This window comes from Tachyglossus aculeatus, chromosome 4, assembly GCF_015852505.1.
Source record: "Tachyglossus aculeatus isolate mTacAcu1 chromosome 4, mTacAcu1.pri, whole genome shotgun sequence".
Lineage (NCBI taxonomy): Eukaryota > Metazoa > Chordata > Mammalia > Monotremata > Tachyglossidae > Tachyglossus > Tachyglossus aculeatus.
The window spans coordinates 19505328-19524134 of NC_052069.1; the positions used below are offsets into that span (position 1 = coordinate 19505328).

Here is an 18807-nt window from a genome sequence, read left to right on the forward strand (position 1 = left end):
GCTCTCCCTCCTACTTAGACTGTAAGCCACTTGTGGGACCTGATTACTTTTCATATACTCTAGCGCTTGACATATAGTAAGCACAAAACAAGTACCACAATCATTGTCATTATTTGTCTTATGCAGACATGATATCCTCCGAGTTCTGAAGTGCCTCATGCTCACCTGTCCCGCCGTCAACCCCCAGCCCAAGTCCTTCCCCTGGCCTGGAATGCCCTCCCTCCACACATCCACCAAGCTAGCTCTCTTCCTCCCTTCAAAGACCTACTGAGAGCTCACCTCCTCCAGGAGGCTTTCCCAGACTGAGCCCCCCTTTTCCTCTCCTCCTCATCACCCCCTGCCCTACCTCCTTCCTCTCCCCACAGCACTTGTATATATTTGTACAGATTTATTACTCTATTTTACTTGTACATATTTAATATTCTATGCATTTTGTTAATGATGTGCTTCTAGCTAAAATTCTATTTGATGATTTTGACACCTGCTTACATGTTTTGTTTTGTTTTCTGTCTCCCCCTTCCAGACTGTGAGCCCATTGTTGGGTAGGGACTGTCTCTATATGTTGCCGCCTTGTACTTCCCAAGTGCTTAGTACAGTGTTCTGCACACAGTAAGTGCTCAATGAATGAATTAAGAGTGGGAAGCATGTCCCTGGTCCTGTGACCTGGCTGATTTATCCCCAGAGCTCCATTAGCAATGCAAATGATTTACTCAGGGCTTTCAAAGGAGTTGCACAGGGATTAAGCCACACAATTCCCACAGGGGTGTTAGTATGACAGAAGGGACCTGCCCCAGAGGGGGTTGGAGAAAAGGGTCCGGGCTGTAGGAAGCAGTAATTAGCAAAATGCCCTTACAATATAAAGTCCAGGCATCAGGATGGCATAAACCTCTATTTTAAAGAAAGGGGATTATTGAAAGTTTAAACAAATATTAGCTGAGTTAAATGCGGTGCTACTTCATTATGGCACCTAGATCTTCCTTCTTATAGACTGCAAACCCAGAAGGGTACAGGTTCTGATTTACTTTGAATTAGACTACAATGATCTCTTGCTATTCATTCTGATGGATCACTCAGTGGGACAGGGGAGGGTCATGTTGAACTGTGTTCTTTATCCTCTCTAAAATACCAAACCCAAACCGTGAGGGACATTTGCTTCGAGATCTTTCATGCAGTCAAAATGTTATGGGCTCATGAAATAGAAACAAGCAACAGGTCCTCTGGGGCCTGGTCTCTCACTCTCTCTCATTCTCTGTCTGACTGGTTCTCCGTGTGAAACAAGATGAGCTTCTCTATCTGCTGTCTTCAGGCTGCTGGCTGCTGCTGCTGCTGCTGCTGCTGCTGGCTTATTTGTTTATATCATCATCATCATCAATCGTATTTATTGAGCGCTTTCTATGTGCAGAGCACTGTACTAAGTGCTTGGGAAGTACAAATTGGCAACATATAGAGACAGTCCCTACCCAACAGTGGGCTCACAGTCTAAAAGGGGGAGACAGAGAACAAAACCAAACATACTAACAAAATAAAATAAATAGAATAGGTATGTACAAGTAAAATAAATAGAGTAATAAATATGTACAAACATATATACATATATATATTTGTTCAGCACTTATTGTGTGCCAGGCACTGTACTAAGTGCAGGGGTAGAAACAAACTAATCAGTTTGGGCACAGTCCATGACCCACATGGGATTGAAACATAGATCTCCATTCTACAGATGAGGCAAATGAAGCACAGACAGGTAAAACGACTTGCCCAGGGTCTCACAATGAAAATGGCAGAGTCAGGATTAGAACCCAGGTCAATCGATCAATCAATTGTATTTATTGAGTGCTTACTGTGTGCAGAGCACTGTACTAAGCACTTGGGAAGTACAAGTTGGCAACATAAGGTCCTTCTTACTCCTGGGCCTGAGCTCTATCCACTAAGCCATGCTGCATTTCTTGCCTCCATTCTATTTTCTTAACTACATCTCACAGGGTCCTTCAAACCCTATGCATCTTTGGAGGAAACCAAACTCTAATGGGGAGGAGGGGTTATTTTTGTGTGTGTATGCACTCTCTACCAAATGGACATAGCAAGGAACTTGTATTGTCTTGTACTTCCTAAGCGCTTACTTGTACTTCCCAAGCGATTAGTACAGTGCTCTGCACACAGTAAGGGCTCAATAAATACGATTGATGATGATGATGATGAAGGAACACACCAAGAATCAAGAGGCACCCACACCCTCACATTAAAATAGCAGTATGTGCCTAGCCCCCGCAAAGGGAAAGAAAATTATCTTTTAGAGAAATTCTGTGCATTGCTCTTAATCAATACAATTAATGTAGCTTTTATCTAAAGTTGGCCTCTTTTCTTGATAAAGCCGCCTTTCACAAAGAATCCAAAAATCAAAAGGGTCCCCAATTAAGAAAACATTTTCTGTTGTGCCGAATTCATGTTACCGTACTAGGAGCTCTGACATTTTGTTTCTGTGGTAACCAAAATCAGCTGATTAGTTGGCATGGCAACAGAAAAGATGTAATCCCAGCAGACACACTCTAATCATTGCCCCCAGCACAGATGGTCTCCGGAGGATCAACAAGAAAGGCTGGCAGGCACTCAGCATATCACGTGCTAGCTAGAGACAAGGCCAGGAACAAGAGAACTAAAAAAGAACATTTCTCAAACTAACCAGTAGCTTTTTAACCCTTTCCTTTCTCCGGCTAATTGTAGCATGATAGTGAGCTGAATAACTCAAGTAAATAACTTCCGCATTGCTTTCGTTAAACCTCACGGACACTTCAAAAAGTGCTCTTGCGTTCTCCTTCCGACTCTATTTCTGTCGGTTAAACCCTAGATCTGTCAACACTGCTTTAGTTTACTCTACCTGGGTTCTTTCATAGTGGTTACACAAACATGCGTGTGAGATGTAGGTGTAAAATAATAAAAATGTTTTAATATTGGGACGGAAGTATATTTTGAACCAATGTATTATTACATATGTTAACTAATCACCGTCAGAGACATAAATAAGGGGACACTTTTATTGGGAAATTGGAGCATGCATCTTAATGCTATTTTCTTGCAGTGCTGGCTATGTAAAATTAATTTACGTGAAGGCAAGATAAATAATAACAAGAAACATAATGTGCAAGAAGGTAGCATGGTTTTATAAATTCCACCACAAATATCTATGCCTGCAAAAAATGATAAACCTGGGACAATCCCAGAGGAGCTCTAAATCCTGCTTCAGTATGTAAAAATTAAAATAAAAAACCCCCAAAACCAAAAAAAAAATCCAAAAAGGAACCCTGGAGAGAATTAAGTTCAGCATCAGATGAGATTTTTCACTTTCAAATATAGAACGAATTTGCTTTTTTTCTTTTATGAATTAAACTGCCCCCGTGATGATTCACGTGCTTTTTATTTCCCATGTTTTTTTATTTTTCATTTTCCCCCAAACTGATATTTGTTTCAAGTAAATATTTCAATATAGTTTTAAAACCGAATGCATATTTATCCAATAATCATTTTAGTGTAATCAGGAAATCCTAAAACACATAATATACACCAGAGAGCTATTAAGTGGATTACTGTGGATTATGGTTGCTATGGATTCTAGGCTCACCAGTTGACCAAATATTTGTAAGAGCTGTTGGGATCTGTTGGGTCAAAAGCTAGTCAGGTAATTATCATTTATTGATAGTGTTAATCAGAACAATGTGATGAAGTACTTGCCTGCTGATGTCGGGATACTTATAAACTGTAGGAAATTATCACTGCTCAAATTTATTGGGCTTTTTCCAAGCTCTATTTTAAAAATGAAATAATAGCCACTGTAATATTATTCTAGGCTCTGAAAGAGCACCTGTGCTGTGCTAATCCCCAATAATACTCTTATTGAAGGAAGGAGATTTCTTTTTAGATCTATCAAGACAAAATAATAATTTGACGGTTTCCCCCTGGAATAGTATAACCATCCTAAAGCAAGCGGAATTGTCAAATTTCTTAAAATAAATGTTCATGACTAGTTTCCAGAGTAATATTATATTAGGATACATTTTTCTGGAAGGGGATGTTTTGATTTTATGGTTCATCATAATGCTACTAGGCGGAAGTTTGTTATAAAGTACATCAAATCAATGGCTTTATTTTCTTGGGATGAATATGGTTTTTGAAGGGAAACTTTGGAAGAAATATTTAAATTGGCCCAAATTTTCCAAGAGCAAGCTCAAGAGCCATAATGATAATAGTAATAATTGAGGTAATTGTTAAGCGCCGGGGTAGATACAAGCAAATTGGATTGGACACAGTGCATGTCCCATGCGGGGGTCAGAATCTCAATCCCCATTTTAGGGATGATGTAACTGAGGCCAGGGAAGTGAAGTGACTTACCCAAGGTCACAGAGCAGACAAGTGGCGGAGGGAGGATTAGAACCCATGACTTTCTGACGCCAAGCGCACACCCTATTCACTACACTCTGCTGCTTCTCATCATCAGGGACGGTACAATGCCACAAAAGATCAATGTTTCTGGAGCCACAAACCCCATTTTTAGGCCCAATCCAGGAAGTTGGACACTCACACTGAGGAATCTTGAGAGAAAACATTTCAGGCACCACTTGATTCCCAGGCCACTGTTACCCTGGTTCTGTTTCTGTGATTCAGACAGGCTGTTGGCTCCTTGTGGGCAGGGGGCATGTCTACCAACTCAGTTGTACTTTAGTCTCCCAAGGGTTTAGTGCAGTGTGCTGCATTTAGTAAGAGTTCAAGAAATACCATTCATTCATTCAATCGTATTTATTGAGGACTTATTGTGTGCAGAGCACTGTACTAAGCACTTGGGAAGTACAAAAGTTGGCAACATATAGAGATGGTCCCTACCCAACAATGGGCTCACAGTCTAGAAGGGGGAGACAGAACGAAACAAAACATATTAACAAAATAAAACAATGCATATGTACAAATAAAATAGAGTAATAAATACGTACAAACATATATAAATATGTATGCATATATACCATTGATCCACTAATTGGTGGCGACAGTTTTGGGCGGCCTTTAGTGCCATTAGGAAGCCTATTCATACCTCTCCACCCTGTCTTAACCACTTTCATTCATTCATTCAATCATATTTATTGATCGCTTCCTGTGTGCAGAGCACTGTACTAAGCGCTTGGGAAGTACAAGTTGGCAACATATAGAGACAGTCCCTATCCAACAGCGGGCTAATAGTCTAGAAGGGGGAGACTTCAAAGACACTTCAACCTACCAATTTTCACCTTTGTCACGCTGAACTGCGAATCCCTCAATCATGAATTGGCTAAAGAATCACTAAAACACAGGTGAGAGGGTGGGTGCCTCTCCTTGCTCCCACAGACAAAGGAAATAGCCCAAGTAAAGTATCCTGGACTCAGAGAAGGCTGAGTAACCAAGAATTCATCAACACTGAGGGGCGAGAAAAATGTTTGCGATTCATTTATGTGGTAGGATTCCAAATTTTGTTTTAAATTTATGTGAAGTTTTAACAGTGATCTACATTACATTCAGCAAATGCAAGCTTGGATAAATCTACACACAGAATAGTAAACAGAGAGAAATACATAAAAGGACCTTAGTAAGGTTTTTCATTCTGATTTGCTGCAGCTAGTAGAAATGCCCCTACATGTTGGTGCTTTAAAAGCAGGAGGGACAATTCAATCCACTGTCAAGCAATGTGTGGATTTTGATTCTCTGCAAAACAGTCAGAAATCTGATTCAAAATGAACATCAAAGATGAGCACATTATATGCAACCCAAGTGCCATTCCTTTCCACACAGGGTGAACCACTTCTTCCATGCATGAAATACCTATTTTAAAAACAAGGGATATTTTTCTGTCCTATGCAAACTAATTTCCTCTCTGACTAAACTTTCAACTGCTAAAACTAGAAGATACCATAAAACCCATTTTATTTTTCCCTTTTTTTGCCTATGAATTTATCTTGCATATATCTCTGGAAAAAAAAAAACTGGACTAATTAATTTTGGAAAGCAATTCAGTTGTCTAGTCATTTTTGCAGTTGTAATAATCTACCTTTCTCTGACTCACATCTCTTGGGCTACAACACATGTCTGGGTTTCCTTTCCAATAGAAATAGCTTTGGTCATGCATTTGAACTGTTTTTATTAAACTGTTTGAAATATTTAAGAAAACATTTTAACACATTAGGTTTTAGAGAGTTCTCGTAATGAGACCCAAATTTAGGCTTAAACAAAACTGAGAATGTTCTTTAACAGCTAGGAAACACTAAAAAAATAAATAAAAGGTCCCTGGAAAAAGCTCCATAAACAACTTGCATCTTACTTCCTCCTAACATTATGGTTCTAATTTCCTGGCTCATGCGTTCTTTCTTGGATACTTTATAAGCAGATACTGAGAGGTTCACAAAGATTATCAGTCATGTAAACCCCCCCCCCCAAAAAAAAAGATCAAACTGGTATAAAAAGGTCTGAAGTATAAGAAACCAGCTCAACCTTCCAGAACAATAATTACTATCTTTCAGACCACTAGCAAAGAGAAGAAAGGCATGCTTTATTTAGTGTCTCCCAATACCTTAGTAAACATGGGTTTTCCATGCTGGGTAACCATGGTGCACTGATCACAGTCCACTGTGATGGATGAGTTGTGGTATGACTCTTTGGAGTGCTTGAGAATGTAATACAGGTCCGTTACACCTCCTTCAAAGACAGTGCTAAAATAACGAGGAATCAGAGTCCTTCCAATTGCTGTGAGAAAAATACAAAGAAAAAATAAAAAAGATAAATATTCAAACTCTCTTTCCAAAGAAGAATAACCACCCCTGACAAAAAAAAATCCCCTTAAAGCTACAATCTATGTCACTGAGCACATTCCTCTTAAAAATATATGCTATCCTTTAAGATCTAAAACACATATGTCTGATTAATACCTCCATGAAACAGTGGAGATTTTTCTCCAAGCAAATTAAGGCAGTTGGAAGGGTCATACTTTTCCATCTTGAATTCGTTCAACTATACTTTCATCAGGAACATAATTTCTAACACATGGTGAGACAACATCACAGCTTGTTAGGAACATTAGCTTAAGTGGCGTGGCTCAGTGGAAAGAGCCAGGGTTTAGAAGTCAAGAGGTCATGGGTTCTGATCCCGGCTCCGCTGCTTGTCAGCTGTGTGACTTCGGGCAAGTCACTTCATTTTATTTTGTTAGTATGTTTGGTTTTGTTCTCTGTCTCCCCCTTTTAGACTGTGAGCCCACTGTTGGGTAGGGACTGTCTCTATATGTTGCCAACTTGTACTTCCCAAGAGCTTAGTACAGTGCTCTGCACACAGTAAGTGCTCAATAAATAGGATTGATTGATTGATTCTCTGTGTCTCAGTTACCTCATCTGTAAAATGGGGATTAGGACTGTGAGCCCCCCGTGGGACAACCTGATCACCTTATATCCTCCCCAGTGCTTAGAACAGTGCTTTGCACATACTAAGTGCTTAACAAATGCCATCATTATCATTATTATTGCCTATATGGATTAGAACACACAATTCATGAATTACAGATGTAGAGCTGATTAAATTGAGAATGGCTATTACTAGTTGGATGACCATTCCAGATCTCCTCCAGTTATAAAAGGCATGTTCATTGATTCATTCATTTATTCATTTGCATTTATTGATCACATCTGGGATATCAGGGACACCTGGGCCAGATTCTGCTGGAGACCAAGTCAGAGAATGGGAGAGTAACCCCACAGATTCTGGTAGCCAATGATTTCAGGAGGCTGGTGACAACTTTGGAGAGTTCCCCATTCTGAGGCCAAGATGTCTCCTTGGGACCTGTGACTGAGACTGAGTAGTGATCAGATGGTCATTCATTCAAGCGTATTTATTGAGTGCTTACTGTGTGCAGAGCACTGTACTAAGCGCTTAGTCATGACCAGACTAAGGCAACTAGAGGAAAATCCTCTTGCCTCTTTAGACAGGTTTCCCTGAAATTTCTGCTTTAGCACAAATAATGGATAAATCAATAGTATTTATGGAGCACTTACCATGCTCAGACCATTATATTAAGCGTTTGGAAGAGTAACAATAAAACAGAGCTGGGAGACACTTTCTCAGCCCACAGTGAGCTTTGAGTCCAGAGGAGGAGACAAACATCAATATAAATAAATCATTTACAGTATATAATTTAAAGATATGTATATAAGTGCTGTGGGGTTGAGGGTGGGGCAAATATCAAGTGCCCAAAGGTCACAAATCAAAGTGCACCAAAGATGCAGAAAGGAGAGCGAGCAGTGGAAAAGAGGACTTAATTGGGGAAGGCCTCTTGGAGGAGATAATAATGATGGCATTTATTAAGTGCTTACTATGTGCAAAGCACTGTTCGAAGCACTCGGGGGGATACAAGGTGATCAGGTTGTCCCACGTGGGGCTCACAATATTAATCCCCATTTCACAGATGAGGGAATTGAGGCTCAGAGAAGTTAAGTGACTTACCCAAGGTCACACAGCAGACATGTGGTGGAGCCAGGATTAGAACCCATGACCTCTGACTCCCAAGCCCATGCTCTATCCACCGAATCACACTACTTCTCTAATGTGACTTAAAATGCTTTAAAGGTGGGGAGAGAGGTGGTTTGGCATTTATAGAGGGGGAGAGAGGTCCAGACAAGGGGGAGGAGGTGGGAAAGGGGGTGACAGTGAGATAGGCATTAGAGGAGCAAAGTGTGTGGGCTGGGCTGGAGTAGGAGATCACTGAGGTGAGGTTGGAGGGGATGAGCGATGATATGAATATAAAACCAATAAGTGGCAGATTGAATATGAGGATGGAATGGGACAGCTGAGTCGAGGACAATGCCAAGGTTATGGACTTGTGAGGATAGTGGAATTGTCTACACTGATTGGAAATATGGGGGAGGGCAGGGTTTGGATGGGAAGATGAGTTCCGTTTTGGACATACTTAGTTTAAGGTGACCCTCTCAGGATCACACCTGAAGAGTTTCCAGTACTCTGCCAGTCTTGGCTAAGGGAGGAAGAGTCAAGCAGAGGCATGCCCACTCCATTTCTACCTTGGGTAGTGGCTAGAGAGTGGAAGGCAATCTGCTACAAGTCAAAACTCACCTGTGCTGGGCAGTAATAATAATAATAATAATGGCATTTAAGTGCTTACTATGTATAAAGCACTGTTCTAAGCACTGGGGGCGGATACAAGGTGATCAGGTTGTCCCACATGAGGCTCACAGTCTTAATCCCAGTTTTACAGATGAGATAAGTGAGGCACAGAGAAGTTAAGTGACTTGCTGAAAGTCACACAGCTGACAAGTGGCAGAGTTGGGATTAGAACCCATGACCTCTGGCTCCTAAACCCGTGCTCTTTCCACTGAGCCATGCTGCTTCTCTCCCCTTCCCCAGCAGTGGCAGGGGAGAAAGTTGAGGGAGGAAACTCATGTTTACTGCATGGAAGAAGGCAATGGTAAACCACTTCCAGATTTTTACCAAGAATACTCTATAATAATAATAAAATAATTATGGCATTTGTTAAGCGCTATGTGCAAAGCACTGTTCTAAGTGCTGGGAGGATACAAGGTGATCAGGTTGCCCTACGTGGGGCTCACAGTCTTAATCCCCATTTTACAGATGAGGGAACTGAGGCACAGAGAAGTGACTGCCCAAAGTCACACAGCTGACAATTGGTGGAGCTGGGATTTGAACCTATGACCTCTGACTCCCAAACCCGGGCTCTTTCCATAGAGCCAAGCTGCTTCTCTATGGATAAACTACCAGAACAATTGCAGATGGAGGTGGGGCTTTCTGGGAGAGATGTATCCATGGAGTCGGTATGGGTCAAAGATGACTCGACAGCATAAGTTAAGACAAGTTTATGGTGATGGTGAGCTATCCAGGAGGAGATGTCCTGAAGGCAAGAGGCAATGCAAACTTGCAGAGGAGAGAGATCAGGCGTGGAGTCGCAGACTAGGAAATCATCCAGATAGAGATAGCATCTGAAGCCATGGGAGCTCATGAATTCTTTGAGGGAGTGGGTGTAGATGGAGAATAGAAGGAGACCCAGAACTGATCCCTCCTCAATGTCAGAGGGTAGGAGGCAGAAGAGAACTCTGAAAAAGAGGCTGGGAAGGCTTGGTGAGAGAGACAGGAGGTGAAACAAGAGAATACAGTGTCAGTGAAGCCCAAATTGGATAAAGTCTCAAGGAGAAGGGGGAGGAAGCTAGATTCATGAGGATCAAGGAGAGAACTGGAGAGGAAGTGGAGACAGTGAGTGCAAGCAATTCTCTCAAGAGGTTTGGAGAGGACTGATAGGAGGAAGATGGGGTGATAACTGGACGTTTTTTTAGGATGGGGGTACATAAGCATGTTTGAAAGCAGCTGGGAAGAAGCAGTTAGAAAATTAACAGTTGAAGATGGCAGGGAGTCAAGGAGGAGAAAAAGGGAGGGGGGCTAGTGTTTCTACAAAGTGTGAATGGTGGGATCAGAAGCACAGCTGGAGAGGATAGATTTAGAGAAGACGTGAGGGATCTCTTCTTGAGTTGATGCAGGGAATACAGGCAGAGTTGAAGACGTATAGGAGGAGGAATTTAACTTAAGCAAGTGTAACCTCATTTCACTAATTGTTAGTCACCTGTAACATTCACCTGTCCTGTCTCTGGGATATTTGTCTGTTTTACATTGTATAATGGGCATTGCGTGGTTGGGTTATTTTGGGTTTTATTATTGGTGACTTTGAGTCTGATTTAGTCACCCTTTATTATGTTCTTTTGCATTGGGTTATTGGGATGCCCTTTTTTCTTTATTAATTCTACTCCTGTTTGGTTTGCATTGCATTCATTTATATAGCTATTCAATTTTGCCTGCAGTCTGATCCTTTTCTTCAACCCCTTTGGGGAAAGCCTGGACCATTCCTTTGGCAATGGAACACCTGGCTCCTAATACAGTTCCTAATAAAAATCTACAAATATTCTGGCACTAGGTCAGAATTTGCTGGAGTAGAGAGACATTGTGGGGGTCCCCTGAGAAGCAACATAATTTTGGATCTTCAAAGGGGTGAGGGAAACCTAGCAGTTGACCACAAGACCGGAGAAGTCTGCCTTGTATATCAATTTATGGCTACTGTGACCAGAACGGGAGAAGATACCTGGTGGTTCAAGGGCTCAGGGCAGTTTGTCACTGTGATGAGGTTGATGGGCGTGTTGTGGGTGTGACCTTTGTTTTATGGCTATGGAGGTCACAAAGAGGGAGCTGTTAGAGGCTTTCCCAGACCTGCCCGACACCCACCCTCATCAGGGGTCAGTGGAATATTCTGGGAAGGGACTGGCTTCTGGGCCAATAAGTTGCTGAACTAAGAGAAAGGACTCAATGTGAAGTTAGGTGTGAACTGTGCTGTGGAGTTAGTTGAGGACAGGTGTCATCTGTTCTTCCTGGGATCCAGGAGAAAGATCTGCATATGGTCACAAATTTCTCCAGACCCAAACCCTTCCTGGGATAAACAGGAAGGTGGTGTGGATTAGTTTGCTTTTGACCTTAATCGGTGGATAATTTTAGGGAAGCAACATGGTCTAGTAGAAAGAGAATGGCCAGAGTATAAAATCTTAAATTTATCCTAATCCAGAAGCCCCTCTTTCAGGTTGCCTTTCCCCATATTATTTCTCTGGCTTGTCTTCCAAAAATGTAGCGACCATACTGTGCCCAGTATTTCAACTTCAGGGATACCAGAGTTTAATAAATTCTAAAACTTGCTCTTTATCTGATATTTCTCAGGATGTCTACCATTTTGTAACCCTTTGGCACTGTCATTGCATTATATATACCTTTGTGCATGTGCACACACACACACACAAACACACTTCTCATGCTCAGGAGGATACACATTTTTTGCCATTTTAATTTAATTAGAGAACTCTAGGTCCCTTATGTCAGCAGAAGACTTTGGGAATAACTTGCAAAATGTTATTTCTATCATGAGCTCTTGGTATTGTGCCCTGTCAAATGCAGAATTAACACTTGAAGTTAATTTTGCACATTTCCCACCCTTTTGGCCTGAAGCTGATTACTGCAAATCAACATGAATGGTGAACATAATAGGGCAATCTGAGATTTCTGCTGATTAGGATAAATGTATATTTTTGGAATGCGGGATTGGTTTGAAAATATTTTACCATCACATCAATGAGAGTTCTATAAAATTATGAAGTTGTTGTTCCTATATTTGTATCTTAAATACGCATTCATGTCTTGTGAGTAAATGATGAAATGCAAGTAAATACTCAAGTAAAATGGTGTATTGTGCTCTGATGCCGCTGAAGGAAATAGGGGTCAAAGCGATGATGAAGAGCCCAGTGAGACATGGAGCCCACAATTCTGACCCAAATGGATAAAAGGACAGTCATAGTCACAGTGGATCTGCCTTTTGGAAGCAATCATCCCCACACAATAGTGCAAAATCACTCATTGCAGTTATCCTTGAACATTAATATGGACGCAGCTGTCTTTGTTATGGAAAACAAAATAACAAAGGAATCCTGTGCTGAGCAGAGTTCTTGACTGTTCTTGGGGCAGCAGTGTGCTTTAGACGAAAGGCTTGGGAGTCAGAGGTTGTGGGTTCTAATCCCACCTCCTCCACTTGCCTGCTGTGTGACTTTGGGAAAGTCACTTAACTTCTCTGGGCCTCAGTTACCTCATCTGTAAAATGGGGATTAAGACTAAGAGCCCCATGTGGGACAACCCGATTCCCTTGTATCTGCCCCAGTGCTTAGAACAGTGCTTAACACAGAGTAGGTGCTTAACAAATACCATCATTATTATTACTATTAAACACTTAATCACCATAAAATTAATAATGATCTAGAGCTTAATTGTTATCAGTAATGATAATTGCGGTATTTGTTAAGTGCCAGGGACTATTCTATGGTCTGGGGTAGACACAAGGTAATTGGGTTGGACGCAGTCATCATCATCATCATCATCAATCGTATTTATTGAGCACTTACTGTGTGCAGAGCACTGTACTAAGTGCTTGGGAAGTACAAATTGGCAACATATAGAGGCAGTCCCTACCCAACAGTGGGCTCACAGTCTAAAAGGGGGAGACAGAACAAAACTAAACATACTAACAAAATAAAATAAATAGAATAGATATGTACAAGTAAAATAAATAAATAAATAAATAAATAGAGTAATAAATATGTACAAACATATATACATATATACAGGTGCTGTGGGGAAGGGAAGGAGGTAAGATGGGGGGATGGAGAGGGGGACGAGGGGGAGAGGGAGGAAGGGGCTCAGTCTGGAAAGGCCTCCTGGAGGAGGTGAGCTCTCAGTAGGGCCTTGAAGGGAGGAAGAGAGCTAGCTTGGTGGATGGGCAGAGGGAGGGCATTCCAGGCCCGGGGGATGATGTGGGCCGGGGGTCGATGGCGGGACAGGCAAGAACGAGGTACGGTGAGGAGATTAGCGGCGGAGGAACGGAGGGTGCGGGCTGGGCTGTAGAAGGAGAGAAGGGAGGTGAGGTAGGAGGGGGCGAGGGGATGGACAGCCTTGAAGACCAGGGTGAGGAGTTTCTGCCTGATGCGCAGATTGATTGGTAGCCACTGGAGATTTTTGAGGAGGGGAGTAATATGCCCAGAGCGTCTCTGGACAAAGATAATCCGGGCAGCAGCATGAAGTATGGATTGAAGTGGGGAGAGACACGAGGATGGGAGATCAGAGAGAAGGCTGATGCAGTAGTAGTCCCTGTCCCACATGGAGTTCACAGTCTTAATCCTCATTTTACAGTTGAGGGAACTGAAGCTCAGGGAGGTTAAGTGACTTGCACAAGGTCACACAGCAGACAAAAGGAAGATCCAGGATTAGAATTCAGGTCCTTCTGATTCATGGACCCGTCTCTATCCACTAGGCCACTCTGTACACTTAGTATTTGAAGGTGACAGAACTGGTGAGACATTAATATCAGTTAGTCGATTGTATTTATTGAGCACTTGCTGCGTGCAGAGCACTGTACTAACGGCTTGGGAGAGTACAAAATACCAACAAACAGACAAACTCCCTGCCCACAACCAACTTACAGCCTAAAGGGGGAGATGAATGACTTACCTAAGATCACATAGCCCACCATGGGGAGCTGGGATTGGAACACAGACCTTCTCCTTATGTATCTGTGGCTAGTCCCTTCCCTCCCTGTTTATATATTTAGATTGTAAGTCTCACAGACAGGGACAATGTTTAACTCCCACCTGTATATTCTTTCCCAGAGCTTACTACAGTGCTCTGCACACAGTAAGCACTTAATAAATAATAATAATAATTGTGGTATTCATAAAGTGCTTACTATGTGCCAAGCACTGTTCCAAGAGCTGGTAGATACAAGGTAATCAGGTTGTCCCACATGGGGCTCAGTCTTAATCTCCATTTTACAGATGAGGTAACTGAGGCTCAGAGAAGTTAAATGACTTGCCCAAGGTCACACAGCAGACAAGTGTCGGAGCAGGGATTAGAACCCACATCCTCTGACTACCAAGTTATGGATGTATACTTTAGTGCTGAGGGGCTGAGCAAAGTTTAAATCGGCAAAGTTTAACCAAGTTTCGAAATAATCATTCATGAAACCTACAAGTGAATACAATTTTGAAACAAGTGTATGTTATTTAGATAACTAAAACAGCATCTCCAAAACAGGTGAGACAACTTACATCAATTTTGCTTGGTCTGGGGGGCAGGAAACACTATTATGTTAAGGGGGTGGGGAGTGTTTTATGGAGCTGGGGCTGACATGTCCACGTCTGAATATCATGGAAAAGATAATTATGCTTCAGGGATTAATCGATTGAAAAAATTCATTTCTGCACTAGAGCTAATTTTGAATTTTACAACTAAAACAAAATCCCATCTGAGACCACTTAGTTTTGATTTGTTTCTACTTTTGAGTATTTATGAGCCCCATCCATAAACATTCAAGCTCCATAAACAAAAAAAAGAACACTGCTTTGTTGGAAAGACACAGCTTGCATGCCACATCTGCATTTCAAGATTTTTTTTTTTTAATAGGGAAGGAAAATCCTTGAAAATGAGGCGTTTTCAAGACAGCCCGATTCGAATTCCACCAAATCTTTAGGTTTGCCTGATCCAGGATCTGGTGGCCATCTTAACTTGTGTGGCTCGTCCTGTTCATTATGTCTGGAAAAATAGTGGTTCTTCCTTGGCTTGAATGTTGAAGGAAACAATACTAGATCTTCTGTCCCCTTTGCCCAGTAAAGCCTGGATTCCTCATCTCCTTCTACAGCTGTTTTATGACCTTCTTATTTAAACACTGGATAGAGTATATAAATGACAGCTCTAAACTTTCCATTAACCAACAACATCTCGAAATTAAGACAGAGGGGCAGCACAATCAATTTATATTTGTCTTTCCGTTTGTTTTATTTGTGTTCCTTTCCCTTCAACAGCCTTGCACAAGTTTTTTTTTGCTTTGCATTGAATGATCGTATTATCGTTTAGCTTTAATAACCTCTCTTCAAGATTCAGTGTTTGAGCATTTTGTCCTTGTAATTTTTTTTTTTTTCCCTAGAAAGAATATTTTAACTGTATGGGCTTATAAGACTGTGAAGAAGAAAGTTTTAAAGGCAAGCCAAAGAAGTTTATCCACAATTTTATGACAAACCACTGTCAAAACATATCAAGCCACCATCAAGCTTCAAGAACGGTAACAAAATGTACGAATATAAAAAAAAATATGGAAATCGGGGAGGGAGGACACTGTACAGGAACACATTTCTCATAAGCATAGAAGGTTAAAATTACATGGAAAGTGACAGAAAGGTCTGAAGAAATACGAACAAAAACATGAAATTCAAATCATTTTGTGTCTCAGATTGGAAATTGCAGGTGGACAGGGATCATGTCCAACCCAATTTGCTTGTATCCATCCAAGCACTTAGTACAGTGTCTTGCACAGAGTAAGCACTTAACAAATACCATTATTATTATTATTATTATTATGTTTACTACTTCTACTGTACTCTCCATACCACTTCTTAACAGTGCTCTATGCACTGTTAGTGCTCAATAAAAGTTATTATTAGTTGAAGCCATCTAAAAAGTCGTGCAGATCTAAAGTCTTGCAAATTATTGTTAGCAATCTTCTCTTCCAGTGAATGAATAAATGAATTGACCGATCAATCATATATATTGAGCCCTTACTGTGTGCTGAGAACTGTACTAAATACTTAGGAGAGTACATAATAACATAATTGGTAGGCACATACCCTGATTACCAAGAAGTTACAGTCTAGAGGGGCAGACAGACATTAAAATAAATTCTGGATATGTACATAAGTGCTCTGGGGCTGATGGAGGCGTGAATAAAGGGTACAAATCCAAGTGCAAGGGTGACATTGATTAGAACTGACCAACATAGTTCACTGAATGATTATTATTAATAATAATGATGATAACCAAATCCTGCCCTCTCCCTGACTTTCCTGTCACTGTAGACAGTGCTACCATCTTTCCCGTCTCACAAGCCCGCAACCTTGGTGTTCTCCTCGACTCCGCTCTCTCGTTCACCCCAAACATCCAATCTGTCACCAAAACCTTCCAGTCTCACCTCCACAACATCACCAAGATCCACCCTTTCTTCTACATTGAAACCGCTACCTTGCTTGTTCAATCTCTCATCTTATCCCGACTGGATTACTGCATCAGCCTCCTCTCTGATCTCCCATCCTCCTGTCTCTCCCCACTTCAGTCTATATTTCACTCTGTTGCCCAGATTATCTTTGTGCAGAAATGCTCTGGGCATGTCACTCCCCTCCTCAATAATCTCCAGTGGTTGCCTGTCAACCTACAAATCAAGTAAAAACTCCTCGCTCTTGGCTTCAAGGTTCTCCATCCCCTCGCCCCCTCCTACCTCACCTCCCTTCTTTCCTTCTCCAGCCTAGCCTGCACCCTCCACTCCTCTGCCACCACTAACCTCCTCACCGTGCCTCCTTCTCGCCTGTCCCACCATTGACCCCCGGCCCACGTCCTTCCCCCGGCTTGGAATTTCCTCCCTCCACACATCCGCCCAGCTAGCTCTCTTCCTCCCTTCAAAGCACTACTGAGAGCTCACCTCCTCCAGGAGGCCTTCCCAGACTGAGCCCCCTTTTTCCTCTCCTCCTCCCCATCCCCCCTGCCCTATCTCCTTCCCCTCCCCACAGCACTTGTATATATTTGTACAGATTTATTACTCTATTTATTTTATTCGTACATATTTACTATTTTATTTATTTTGTTAATGATGTGCATATAGCTTTAATTCTATTTGTTCTGACGATTTTGACACCTGTCTAGATGCTTTGTTTTGTTGTCTGTCTCCCCCTTCTAGACTGTGAGCCCGTTGTCGGGTAGGGACCGTCTCTATATGTTGCCGACTTGTACTCCCCAAGTGCTTAGTAAAGTGCTCTGCACACAGTAAGCACTCAATAAATATGATTGAATGAATGAATGAATGAATAAAGTAGATGGGATACCTGAAGAGGGGAATCCTTCTACCGTGACCTCATAAGGCATTACAAGTTTAACAGTTATTGGATTAGGATGTCCATTAAAAAACACCTCAAACAAGAATCTTTTGACTCTGTCTCTGTGTGTGTGTGTGTGTGTGTGTGTGTGTGTGTGTGTGTGTGTGTGTGAATAAGAACAGGTTTAAGTGCGCTTTTGTGAAATTGCCATACCCAGAGATCTTTAAAAATAAAATAAGTTCTGACTTGGACATTTTGGGAAGTTCTGACTTAGACATTGAGAAGCAGCATGGCTCAGTGGAAAGAGCATGGGATTTGGAGTCAGAGGTCATGGGTTCGAATCCCAGCTCCACCACATATCTGCTGTGTGACCTTGGGCAAGTCACTTATCTGAGCCTCAGTTACCTCATCTGTAAAATGGGGATTAAGACTGTGAGCCCCATGTGGGACAACCTGATCACCTTGTATCCCCCCAGAGCTTAGAACAGTACTTTGCACATAGTAAGCACTTAACAAATGCCATTTATTATTATAGTACAGTGCTCTGCACATAGTAAGCGCTCAATAAATACGATTGATGATGATGATGATTATTATTATTATTATTATGATTATTATTATTATTATTTCAGACGTCACTTTTCTGGAAGCAAAGTAAGGGACCAGATGCCAGGTCTCTGCATGCAGTAAGTGCTCAATAAATACAACCAACTGAACGAACGATTGCCCGCTGAAGCTATTCTTGCTTGGAGTCTATACTGTCCAACTGATGATGTGGATTCAGTGGCTGACAGCAAAGTACAGTCCCTGATACTCTTCTTCAAATTTCCATGATCTATGGTTTTATATAAAATGCCTCTAAGTGGACTGGAAACAGGGCAGAAGGTAAGAAGCAGTGTAGCCTCACAGAAAAATTACAGGATTAGGAGGAGAAGAGGGCCCAAATTCCTTCTCTGTCACTTGATTGGGTGTAGGATCTTAGGCATGTTACTGAACTTCTCTGTGCCACAGTTCTTTCATCTGTAAAATGGGGATTCAATGCCTGTTCTTCAGCCCCCTTAGATGGGTGAGCCCCATGTAGGACAGGGGCTGTGTCTGGTCTGATTGTCATGTATCTACCCCAGTGCTTAGTAGAGTGTTTGGCACAGAATAATCACTTAATAAACACCACAATTATTATTATTATTGTTAATATTAGCTATAAAAAGAGGCTGGTCCTAAATGGTGGTTCTGAAGCCTATCTAGTTAATGATAACCATCACGCAATTATTCATTCAGTCATATTTATTGAGGGCTT

The 18807-nt window shown here is 41.6% G+C and overlaps 1 protein-coding gene and 1 non-coding gene across 8 annotated transcripts in view; one reads left to right on the forward strand and one right to left on the reverse strand.

Moving 5' to 3' along the window:
• The window catches only part of LDB2 (LIM domain binding 2), an 892398-nt gene that overhangs the window by 101331 nt on the left and 772260 nt on the right, over positions 1-18807 (reverse strand). For all 7 annotated transcript variants that reach the window (XM_038745550.1, XM_038745549.1, XM_038745547.1 and 4 more), the window contains one exon: positions 6584-6756. In XM_038745550.1, coding sequence (XP_038601478.1) covers positions 6584-6756 — 173 coding nt within the window. The remainder of the gene's footprint in view (positions 1-6583; positions 6757-18807) is intronic.
• Positions 8976-9113, forward strand: LOC119928050. Its single transcript, XR_005451009.1, has one exon. It is a non-coding gene; the product is annotated as a small nucleolar RNA SNORA7 (small nucleolar RNA).